This window comes from Hesperophylax consimilis, chromosome 24 (genome assembly GCF_061612785.1).
Source record: "Hesperophylax consimilis isolate HC1 chromosome 24, BYU_Hcon_1.0, whole genome shotgun sequence".
Lineage (NCBI taxonomy): Eukaryota > Metazoa > Arthropoda > Insecta > Trichoptera > Limnephilidae > Hesperophylax > Hesperophylax consimilis.
Window position 1 is genome coordinate 10,389,485 of NC_142859.1, and position 12,465 is coordinate 10,401,949.

General features: G+C 35.0%; 1 protein-coding gene across 1 annotated transcript in view; it reads right to left on the reverse strand.

The window, feature by feature from the left end:
- Nucleotides 1-12,465, reverse strand: part of Nox (NADPH oxidase) — a 200,882-nt gene that overhangs the window by 11,729 nt on the left and 176,688 nt on the right. Inside the window, exons 3-10 of the mRNA XM_089646440.1 lie at nt 7,977-8,071; nt 5,667-5,778; nt 5,195-5,292; nt 3,873-3,993; nt 3,024-3,174; nt 2,249-2,459; nt 1,126-1,352; nt 65-253 (exon numbers count right to left, since the gene is read on the reverse strand). Of these exons, the coding sequence (XP_089502566.1) occupies nt 65-253; nt 1,126-1,352; nt 2,249-2,459; nt 3,024-3,174; nt 3,873-3,993; nt 5,195-5,292; nt 5,667-5,778; nt 7,977-8,071 (1,204 nt within the window). The remainder of the gene's footprint in view (nt 1-64; nt 254-1,125; nt 1,353-2,248; nt 2,460-3,023; nt 3,175-3,872; nt 3,994-5,194; nt 5,293-5,666; nt 5,779-7,976; nt 8,072-12,465) is intronic.

Genomic DNA, 12,465 nt, shown 5'->3' on the forward strand with positions numbered 1-12,465 from the left:
GACGACCAAAAAAGAAGTCAGTAGAGATTGGATAAAACATAAAATAATCCATTTATGAACTTACTGAAATTGAGCAGATGCATCAAGGTATGCAGCATGCTGAAGAAAAAGATGAGCATCCCGGTGACTTTGTGGAGATAGATGTGCTGGTCCAGTGGCAGCACTAGTCCGAGTCCGCGCGTCCTTAGAAAGGTGATGCAGCGCCGTAGCATCAAGACCAGCACCCACATGCAGTCGAAGTTCAGGCATTGTCCTGGAATAAGGATATTGGAGTTAAAACGGATCAGCAGAGTAAGTAGAAATTATTGTCTTATTTATGATTTTACTACAACATTTTTACACGTTTTTTGTGTTGATGGCATGAGTTCCGATGACGTCAGAACTTGTCCGGAGCATTAGATATTTTATTGTAAATAAAAAAATTGGGCCGTAATTAAAACTACAAATAAAGCTTTTTATAGGACATATCTGGCGCAGAAAAATTTGCACAGTGTTTTTAGTACAGAGAGAACAGAACAACATGGGTCTCTGCAAGACTAAAGGTTCTGTCTTTCGCTTCCCCATAAAAACCTCCACACAGCATCCGCAAAGACGATGTAGGCTCCACGGAAAATTATTTTTCTACGCCCCTCTTGTGTGCAGTTGATAAAAAAATGTTAAAACGATAATCGAATTACTGTCGAAACCAGGTAGTCAGCATAAATAAAATTAGGTTTATTAAATGAAAGACTCACTACACAGCATCCCCAAAGATAACAGAGGCTAGATGATGATAAAATTAGGATTAACTATCACCATAGAATAAAGAATAGTTACTTGTGGGTGGGCGTGTTTTTTGTATGGAAGGCTCTACTAGTTTTCTTCTGTATTCTATTACTAGGGCAGACCCGCGATAATCACGGATAGTCTGAATTCTCGACAAATCAGTTCCAATTTTGAAAACGGCAATTAAATTTATTTTCTGTCGCTTTTCTGAATTCTCCAAACAAACATTGCCGATTTTGAAAATGAATTCAAAGCAACAATTCTAGAATTCATTGAACCGGAGTTTTAGATGGACAGTTGTAGTCACAGTCGAATTTTATACATATAAAAAGTATTTACCAAAATTTTCATTAAACTCACCACAAGCTCTGGCCACGATAACATATCCGTTCGACTTCCTGTACTGAATTGCTCTGGATACGAAGAGGCCCAGGTTGACTATAATGAAGGCTCCAAAGAACATCAGGAACACATAGTTGTTCTTTATGTAGGGAATCGACAGTTGGTAGGGTCGGAGGGCCAGTAGTTGGCCGAGCTTAGAGGCCGGTGGCGGTTTAGGCTTTGGAGGGACAAGCCATCGGTCTATGCTGGAATCAAAGGCAATATTACAATTGATTCAATGATACATTAACTCCACGAAGGAAGTAATTTCCATCAGGAAGTCTATCATATCCGGGGATGTTGTGTGAATGGTCTTTTTAATGAAAGGAATAATAAATAGTATGTGGGCATCCACCGCCAAGACTGGTACATACATCACCCCATGCAACCAGGCACCTCTGCTAAGATACAAAACGTAGCAGACAATTTGGGGTGACCTATGGTAGAAGTATTGGTTATCAAATGAATTGTTCACGGGTGGCGGTTCCCATACCCGCCTCTCAATCGAAAAAAAATCAATGTTACGATTGACACCAAATTACAATTGATCAAATGTTACATGACTCAAACTTACAATTGACCAAAAGTTACAATTGATTCAATATAACAATATAACAATATAACAAATGTTAAAATTTACTCAATGTATGAATTGACTCAATGTTACAATTGACCCAATATTACCATTGACTAAACGGTACAATTTTTTATGTGAATACCGCAAAAGATTTCCAACTACTTCCAAGTGCCTGGAACCAATGAGACAATGGAGTCCTCATTGGGGTATTGGGAGTAACTGGATATTCAGATCTGGTCACCAAACATGGCTAAATCCATTTTAAGCCACGTTTCAATTCTGAATGGCGGTCTTACACCAGGGCGATACTGAGAATATCTTTCACTTTGGAACGCGCCGCAAGTACATATACTTTATATTAATTCATCAAATAAAATTTACTTGCGCACGCTGGGATTTAAATTCGCGATCTTCGAATCGCTAGTTGAGAGTATTACTCATCGACCATGTAGGTCGTCTAGTCACAATTATACCAATGTTACAATTGACTAAATTTTACAAAAATCTTATTTTCAAAATATGTACCTTATCGTCAAATTTTCTAGCAGTCCCCCATGTTTTTGCAGTTGGTTCTTCAGAGCCTCAAATGTGATGGTTCCCCTTCTTTTGGGGTCGGCATCTTCAAGTAAGGCGTCGGACAGGTCTAGCAGCTGCTGCTCATTGAACTTCATACCATTTTCTTCCATACACGCACGAAGAACATGTCGAAGTTCACGCTGTTGAATAAGACCATCACCTGAAATAATACATTCATTAGTAGCATAAATTCAACTATTTCAAAGACACTTAAAATCTTATGAATGTTTTTTTCCCACTTCATTTCCATATCCTTTGTTATTTTATTTTAGCTTACATGAATACTAAGAACGGGTGTGGATTCGAAAAATTTGAACAATTCTTAAAATATCAAAGTTCGTTTTCAAGTTCTGTGAAAGATTTTTTCAAGTTCTGTTATTATTTTAGTTTTGTCAAGCAACTAGCCTTTAATGATATAATAACAGAACTTGAATAGAACTTTCACATAACCCGAAAATGAACGTTGAAATTTGATGAATTATTAAAATTTCAAAGTTGATTTTCACGATCTGTGAAGGTTTTATTTAGGTTGCGCATTGTTGTATTTTTGGTATAATGTAAGAAGTAAAAAAAACAACCAAATGAAATTTTTAATTTTCCAAAGATTAATAAATCAATAAAAAAAACTTCTTTAACTTAAGATAGCACTAGAAGAAGAATTTGCACATTATTTTACTTTAATTTTTTATTTACAAATTACTCATAAAATAAATTTTGTATTTACCATCAATATCGTAAACTTTGAAGAGAAATCTAATTTTATCATCAGGAGACTGTCCCGCAAATTGGTGCATGGCATCCAAGAACTCCTGCAGAGAGATGGAGCCGGAATTGTCTTTGTCGAATATTTGGAAAACGCGTTCTGTGAAAAATGGCTGGAACAAACGTAATAATTATTAATAAACTGTAAATTTGATATAACAACATTTAAATACGATAAACGAGAGTCAATAATTTGAGATCAACGATGATACAAACAGATCTTTGTCCACAATGCAGTAATGGGAAAAATTTGTAGATTTGGAATGTTGTTTTCATTTTACAACTACTTACTTTACTTTAGAAATATATAAATAAATTGTAAAGTTTAGTAATTGGACATGTTTGCTCAGCTGTTTAGCCAGCTTTTTGAAAAAAAAGTGAAAACATTGACAAGCATTTAAAAATCTAAGATTGGGGTGCTACACGAAAATTCAAATGAACCATTGTCAGCAAATGGTCAATCAGTGCCATTTTGTTATATTAACATTTGAAAGGTCCCCGTTAAAAGCCGATTCTAGTAGCGTTTCAGCTTTTCAACAAATTGTTGAAACACACATCAGATAGCATAATTCGATAAAAGTTGAAATGAACCTAGAATCGGTATGAAACGGGGACCTTTAAAATGTAAATAAATAAAAAGGCGCTGATTGGACTTTGCTCAAAATGTTACATTTTAATACATGTGAAACAACCTTTACTAACTGTTATAGATATGTTTAATTTTCAAATCGTGTATCAAAACAGTTTTGATAATCAATAAATGGAAAGAGGATATTGTGTAATTATTGATAATAATTTGGTACCTACTCACATTCTTTGATATGACAATCTTCTGGAACTCTTCTCTCCTGATTTCTTTCTCATCCCCAACTGTCTGTCTGAACAATGTCTCCAACCATTCTAGACTGCTCTTGTCGAATCCAATTCTTGGTCTGGAATGTAATCATTTTTTTGAAAAACTTCAGTTCAGTTGTAAATTGGGATCTTTTAAAATTAATTTTGGAAGATTCTTGGTCCTCGGTGATTTTATGACATCAGACAAATATTTGAAAAAACAGATCAAAACACATTTCCTTGGAGGTATAGGGTCATGAGTGTAGGCATTGTGGGTTTACTCAGGTCCAGACATTTCCCCCAGGGTCAATAATATAATCCCGGGGATGTTGTGTGTAAGTTTTTGTCGAAAGGAAACGTGGGTACGAACCCTTAGATTGAATCATAAAATTGTGGGTTTTCACAGAAATTCAAATGTAATATTGTCGTATATGGCTAATCAGCGCCATTTTGTTTTGTTGACATTTGAAATGTCACGTTAAACGTCGAATATAGGTTCATGTCAGCTTTCAACATATTGTTATCAGCAGAAAAGCACAACGGTCATGTTGTTATGTTTGTCAGCTTACAATTACAATTTAGTAGAAGGCTGAAACAAACCTGACGGCCGGCATAGTCCAGTGGTAACGCATTGGACTGCCATTCCGAAGGTCGCGTGTTCGAACCCGGCGTTCGCAAATAAATTTTATTTGATTAATTTGTGTTATTTCACAATTAATTAATTAAAATAATATAAAGTATATCTGCGGCACGTTCCAGAGTGGAAGATACTCCCAGTATCGCCCTGGTGTAAGACCACCATTCAGAATTGAAACGTTGCTCCAAATGGCTTTAGCCGTGTTTAGTGACTAGATCTGAATAGCCAGGTACTTCCCCATCTTCCTCTTTCCCTTCCCCACTTACCTTCAGCCTCACAACATCCCCCAATTGGGGATGCCATAGTCTCACTGGCTCCAGACGGGAGCAGTTGGGACTCTTGTGAGGTATTCACTATAAAAAAAAACCTAGAATCGGTGTTTAACGGAGACTTATCAAATATAAAAAATGACGCTGTTTGACCATGCTACATTTGAATATCTGCGGAACATCCCAACCTAATTGTTTCAACTTTACTTAATTAGACACGCTTTTTTACTTACTTCGGAACTTCTGAAGGAATAGGATTGGATTTGAGGAATGGTGGGTATCTGTAGAGTAGGAAAAGAGTATTATTTTTTTGAAATAATGAAGGATATACGTATATACTCGGGTAACATTTAGAAGGATTTTCAACGATATAGGAGGCTGTATATGTTTTACCTTGTATTAGTAATGGTACTAACGAATTCCAGGATTTCTTCAGGAGTCGCAATGCCATCGTTATCTTGGTCTATAAGGCGAAACAACTTATCGACTATCTAGAAATAAACAAATTCTTGTAAATTACGACTAACAAATACATACCAAATAATTAGTTAAAATAATATTATTTTTGTAATGATTTGAGATTTTCACGAGTATTATTGTTATATATTTATGTAATGAACAACAGTGTAATGCTGTCCAAGGTAGCGCAACATGGCATAATTCCCCAAAAATAAAATTGATATGGTATAATACTTCCTAGTTTAACATATATAGTTTAAAGGCATGCAAAGACAGCGCATAATTCCATGATTCTCAATTTTCAGAAAATTACAAATTTGAGAGTGAACAAAAGATATTATGTTAAATGTATCCAATTTGAGCTTGATTTAGTAACAGCGTTGACAAAATATAATGTATACATTACCCCTTTGGCCATAAATATTTGCATAAATCTTTCGGGGGTGATGACGTCATCCCCACAAAGGACGTAGGACACACTCTCCAATTGCTCCACCAAGTCAATTTGTTTGTCAGCCCTGAAAAAAGTCATAACGATAACAAATTAATGTCCCAAGTCCCTCAGTTAGTTTTTCCTGGATTCCAGGGCGAAAAAGATTTAGGGAGCATTTCACAATCTCTGAATAAACTGTGGATTAGTGCTACTCGTCGAGTAGTGAATATTTTCTCTGTTACAACTGCTAAGGCGTAACGGAATATGTCAAGAAAATGTCTCTTTCATAACCATGTTAATCCCATGACTAAAATAACTTGACGAGTCAAAAGTTTATATATGAAATACCCCTATAAATGTTTATCTTGTTCCGAAAACGCATGAACAAATTTAAAAAAAAATAATAAAATACAATCCAAAAAAAATCTGAAAGTTGAGAAAACAAGAAAAATAATAATCATTTTAAAATGTAACCGATGTGACTCCAGGCTGGTGATGGGATGCAGGACTTAAAGGGAATTAGAGCAACGAGCAGACTGATAGACTAGCAAGGAAAGGGGCGAAAGCACTAGCAAGGAGTGGCAGCTTGTTACACCAAAATATATATTGAAAGATGTGTCAAATCCCGGCACTCGAAGGAAAGGGAAAGGGTACCCGGAATGAGGCAATTCAAAGTACTCACAAACGGACAAGACCCTAGACCAAGGCTGCCCAACCCCAGGCCCGCGGGCCACATTGTGGCCCGTCAACGAATTATAAGCGGCCCGCGTGAACCATTTTCAAAATACCCGCCAATTTGAAAATTACTTATATCATTATTTAGAAAAATATTTTCATATCATTGCATCATCCACCAGGAGGCGTTGTGTGCAAAGGACTTAAAGGTGAATGATATAATGGATCCGGTAGTACGCTGCATAAACTGCATACGTTCAAAAGCTCTTCACAGACGTCAATTCAGAGTTTTATTTGAAGAAGAAATCAGCGAATTTGGAGAGTTACAACTGTATTGCACTGTGCGATGGCTTTCAAGGGGCAACATGTTAAAACATTTCTTCATCTTGAGGGAGCAGGTGTTGGAATTTTTAGAAAAAAATTTTGGAAAGCGATTTACTCAAGAATAAGTACACGTTGAGTGATCTTGCATTTCTTGTTGACATCAACAATTATCTTAATATTTTAAATCTCAAATTACAAGGTAAAGATTGTTCGATTCCGACTATGTTTAGCCAACGAAAATATTGACCTTTTTTCCCATACTGAAAGATTTGAAAGAGAAGCTCAATAACAATGTCAGAAATCAAATCGATTGTACCAATTACTTGGATTTAGATTTTTGTTACATAAAATGTTGTTTCGTTATTTGGCAGTAGATGATATTTATTTTATTATTTCAATAAACGAAAATAAAATTTCAATATGTTTATTTGTTTGTTGCATAAAACAAGACATTAAAAAGCTTAGGTAACAAAAATAGGAACCGTCAGTAGTCAGTGGCCCGCCAGTGACTTTTAAATGGTCAATTTTGCCCAATTGTTAAAAAGGTTGGGCAGCCTTGCCCTAGACGAACCAGGAAACTAATCAATATGTACAGAAACTCAATAAGAAAACTAGTAAGATTACTAACGCTGATGCACTAGCAGTTTTTGGGAGTGGAAAACACCAATAGATGAAGATAGTGTGAAGAGGATAAAGAGACTCCAAATCACCAATAGTGCCAATGTGCCGCTCTGTTGGGAAAAAGGCTCAGATACCTGGGAAGACACGTTTTAGAACCAGAAGACATGGCCACATTTCTAATGACAAACCTGGGAAACTTTATAAAAGGGAGGGGGTTACTGTTAATGGAATTAATTAAAATGGGAGATAACACGATGGGCCTATGGCCCAAGTGCTCACGTGAACTCTAAATTAACCATCACCTCTTCAGCATAAAAAACGTCATGATTATGTCATAATAACTACGAGTATCTGAACATTTCGGAGAAGATGTTTTATTCTACGTTATTTTAAAAAAACGTATACATCTTTAGTAGGTCTAGTTTAAGGGTTAAAATATACATCTTTTACTCCAAATATAATAAATATAATAAAATAACAATATAATAAATAACCCTGAGACACCGTGCACAGATACCTGTACACAAATGCATAAACTTAAATTGTTTTTTTTTTCAAATTTCTCAATAAACCGTGCGGGTGCTTTTTACATTGAATGAGTATCAATCATTGGAAAAAATAAATATAAAAATATATTACATAAAATTGAAAAAAAAAACTTACGTCAATCTCTCTTTCAGAAATTCAATCCAGTCTTCCTGTGACAAGAATTCCTGCTCGTTTTGGTCGAAAAGTTGAAACAGCTTGTCTAAAAAATCCTGCAATGAAAGTAAAAAATATCACATTAATTTCAAAAATAAAAAATTATACAAAAATTTAAAAAATAAAAATTATCACATTAATTTCGAAAGTAAAAACATATCATATTAATTTTGAACATTTGGATTTTTTAAGGGAGTTCCTTTTACTTTTCACCGTTAGATGCCAGTGTGACTATGCCATACTCAACATAGTTGAGTATGTGAGAAATGACTATGACATACTCAACATAGTTGAGTATGTCATAGTCATTTCTGTGCACTGGCGTCAATCAATATTCTCCACGATTATTAGATCACGATAAACATTTTTTAAGAACTCCGCATTTTGAATATCTTTCGAAATGTTTTTTATTTTGAAAATTATATCTTTTCAGATGCTGACTTGAAAAAGTAATCATATGAAATTTCATCGATAGAAAAAATCTGCAAGTCTTATAAAGAAACAAACCTAGTTCGGTTATTTAAAATGTTATAGGTTTTAGAAAATTCATATTGTTTATTTAAATGCTACTAAAGACTTTTGACTTTAATTTTTTTTTAATTTATCAGATTTTGTACAATTTTTTGCTGTATTTTAAACGAGTCATATTTTATTAAATATTTTAACTTACAAACTTTATTAATATTATCGCACTCACTATAACATTCGTATTTACATATCGTGGGGGTTACTTTCAAAAGTTTGTAACTTACAAATTTTTTTTTTAAATAAACTAATTTTTAAAGTTTAATCTTCATTACGAAGTCAGGGTTTTAGGAAATCATGTTAAGGCGATGCCATACGTAGTAATGCAAAATCATGTGTTTTTGTTTTGAAAATTTGGTCGCTTAGAAATTTTTCAAATGCTTTAATTAAATACAGCGAGTAGAATACATCTTGACCTTTAAAATAAAAGAATATTTTTTAAATAAATCTTTTTATAGACCCAGAAAAAAATAATGTAAAGGCCTATGAAAACTGCTTTAAAGTTCAAAATCTCCTACTAACGAACCCATTTTCGGTTGTGATTTTATTGTATAATATGTGGGAAATTAAGTTATTTATAAAATGATCGAAAAAAAAATTATGCAAGAAAATCCACAAAATAAAATAAAAGGCACTTTTTGGCCATGTTTTTTTCGTGCATAAATCAAAACAGGCGGATGGTGTTAAGCGGGAATTTAAACCTTATCGCCATCTACGTAAGGGTTGTTATTGATAGCGGCTCAATTTAAAATATTACACAACGTAGTGCATCGCCTTAATGTTAATTTAAAAGAATATCACTACATTGTTTTTTTTTTTAATGAACAATCCTATTTTTTGTAAGTGCTTTTACAATATTTTACTTGTTCATTAATTATTTAAAAAAAATGAAAATATAAAGTTTATTAAAAAAAACAGAAACTAAAAACCTACTTAACGACGTAAGAGGAGACCAAAACTTATTCTAGACATAGATTATATTACATATACATTAAAATCATCGCTAACAAACATTTTTGTAACTAACTTTTGGCAGTAACCCCACGATATATCCATTTCAAACCATCGTAAGAAATCTTTTTCTTCTCTTGGCTTCTTAAAAGTGGACAAATCATATAACACATAAATATAATTAATGTAACATTATTCATAAATCGATCACCGTTAATAATTATTGGTTGTTACCAAAATTCAGCTCCTTAATTCTGCTCGGCCTGCTTAAAAGAGATACATCGCTTAACTTAATAACATCGGGTGACTGAACTGACTGTCGATCGCTCAAACAAGGCATAAATCGCTCAGCTGTCACAGGACCGATGTAAGAACGAATTAGTTGCTTGTAAATCAAACGCCATCTTACGCGAATAAGGTTCATTACTCGCATTATGAACTTCTACATTGAAATGAGGAGAAAAACTTGCCCCGTTTTACAGGTCAGGACCTAGGATATCGTACGCCGTTGCGGAGAGTATAATCAATCTCCAACATCCCCATCTTCTATCCTTCCCCATTCCATTCAACTTCTCAATGTACCCTAATTGAGCAAGCAGGTCCCGCCCTGTACAGAAAGACTTTCCAAAGCGTCAAGGAGCCCAGGGTGCTGATATTTACAACCTAAAACACAGCGCCCTTGAGGTTTTTAATAGTGCCAAGCGCCGATTGATTGAGGGCCGGCCCTGTGTGAAAGCTAGTCTTACTGGCTCCAGAAGTTTGGGAAGGTTTGCAATATTCATTTCCTTTAAAAATTTATAGCCATATTCAATACAATAATTCCAAATACCTCAATATTTAGGTACTTCCTAGTTTAACATGGACCTAGGTCCATGTATTTGAAAGGCGTGTAAAGACAGCGCATAATTCCATGATTCTCAATTTTTAGAAAATTACAAATTTGGGAGTGAGCAAAAGATATGTTAAATATATCCAATTTGAGCTTGATTTAGTAACAGCGTTGACAAAAGATATTGTATACATTACCCCTCTGGCCATAAATATTTGCATAAATCTTTCGGGGGTGATGACGTCATCCCCACAAAGAACGTAGAACACACTCTCCAATTGCTCCACTAAGTCAATTTGTTTATCAGCCCTCAATCCCGGGTTGTTGTCCTCAATCTATCAATCCGGGGTTGTTGATTCTAATCTCAACCTAAGAACGCATTTCAATTTAATGTTTCTTTCAGTGAATTTTTATGTAATTTTAATGTACCCATAGGTATTAATGTATGGAGTATTGGTATCATGTCCCAAAGTTGCAGATACTCTCTGTATCAATCGGTGAAAGACCACCATTGACAATCGAAACTTTGCTTAAAATGTGTTTGCTAGCGGTGTTACATCTTTGTTTGACCACCTGCCAAAAGATCGGTTTGTGTATTATGTTTTAAATATTAAAAAAGTTAGTTAAATTGATGATTGTTATCATTACAAAAATATTTTAAGCATGTCAGCACATTTTTTGTAAAAAAAGTTTTCAAATCCTAGTGCCCCCTTGAATATTCCGCCCTGGTTCTCCGTTATGTCTGCCTCTTCGCTAGGGCGGCCCTGACTCTTTACCTGTCATGTGCAGACTGGAGATTAGCATCTTATATTTAACATCTTATCTGGAGATCTAATTACTATGATACTTTTCTGATTTCAATTTAAAAGCTTCTTCAGGGGTCCAACAGTTTGATTGATCGATATTAGCCTGAAGCTAAATTTGAATATTAGGTTTTCTTGGGTAATTGAATAAAATTTAATTATGGTGGAGTGTTGGTGTCGTGACGTTGTGATAAGTTTCATTTGCGTATTATATTGGTTAGTTAAAAAAAGTCTGATGTCAGTTGGACAGCAAAAACTCTCAAAAGATGAATTTTCGTCATAATGCGTATTGATGTATTCATGAAATGAATTAGACTGTAAACTTTGGATACTTGTACTAAAAGCAATAGTCAAGCGTAAAGAGTGGCGAGGCATAACCTGCAATAGCCAACCCAAACCAAGGTGAAAGCAACCATGCTCATATTGCTCATGCTGCTCATGCTGAATGACACAGAGGAACAATGTGACGAACGGTGCCTTCGAGATACAAGGTCGCATCTCCGAGTATTGAGACCTCAACCCAGCACTCGAGGTTTTACGGGGGTGGACCTTTTATTTACTGTAGTGTTTCTGGTGTTTACTACACTTTATATTGAAGCTCTAGGCTCGTTAGATGATTGAAACTCTGATGGTTCTTTTACAGATTTATTACGATAAATGCTATTTACAACCGAGCTGTACAATCGTGGTTTGATAACGTGTGCTCGCTATCGAGGTGGTTTTCCGTCTAGCGCCCGTAGTTTACGCGACCGGTTCGGAAGTGGTCGGCCTTCCCGAGCAGTTCCGAACCGCCTGTTCAGTGTTGCCAGACACTGCATTTACCTAGATACTCTAACTAACTAACCGTCAACCGTCCTTGTCACACACTCTTTGCCTCATTCAAGTTCATACATCGTCCCATACATATTCTTCTGTTATTCCGACTCTTGACATGTCAAGACCATATCTGATCTTCCTCGGACATCCCCAACTTATTTTATCATTCGAATTTTCGTCATATATTCTCCTTACATTCCATTCTTCGTTCATTCGCTCTACATGGCCAAACCATATAATCGTCCCTTTCTTAATCTTACTCATTACGCTTACATCAGCCTGGCATTCTTTGCGAATTTCCACATAGTCAAACATGGTATTGGGACCAAAAAATTGATCATTCAAACTAAAAAATAACATCGAAAAAACTTATTGCAATAATATACATATTGTTCTAATATAAACATAAAACATCATAAATTATTATAAGCAATAATTATTCGTCTGTAATATCAATACAAATTGAAAATATCTTCCGAGTAAAAATAAATGCCGCCGACGGGAATTGAACCCGCGCCTTCTGATG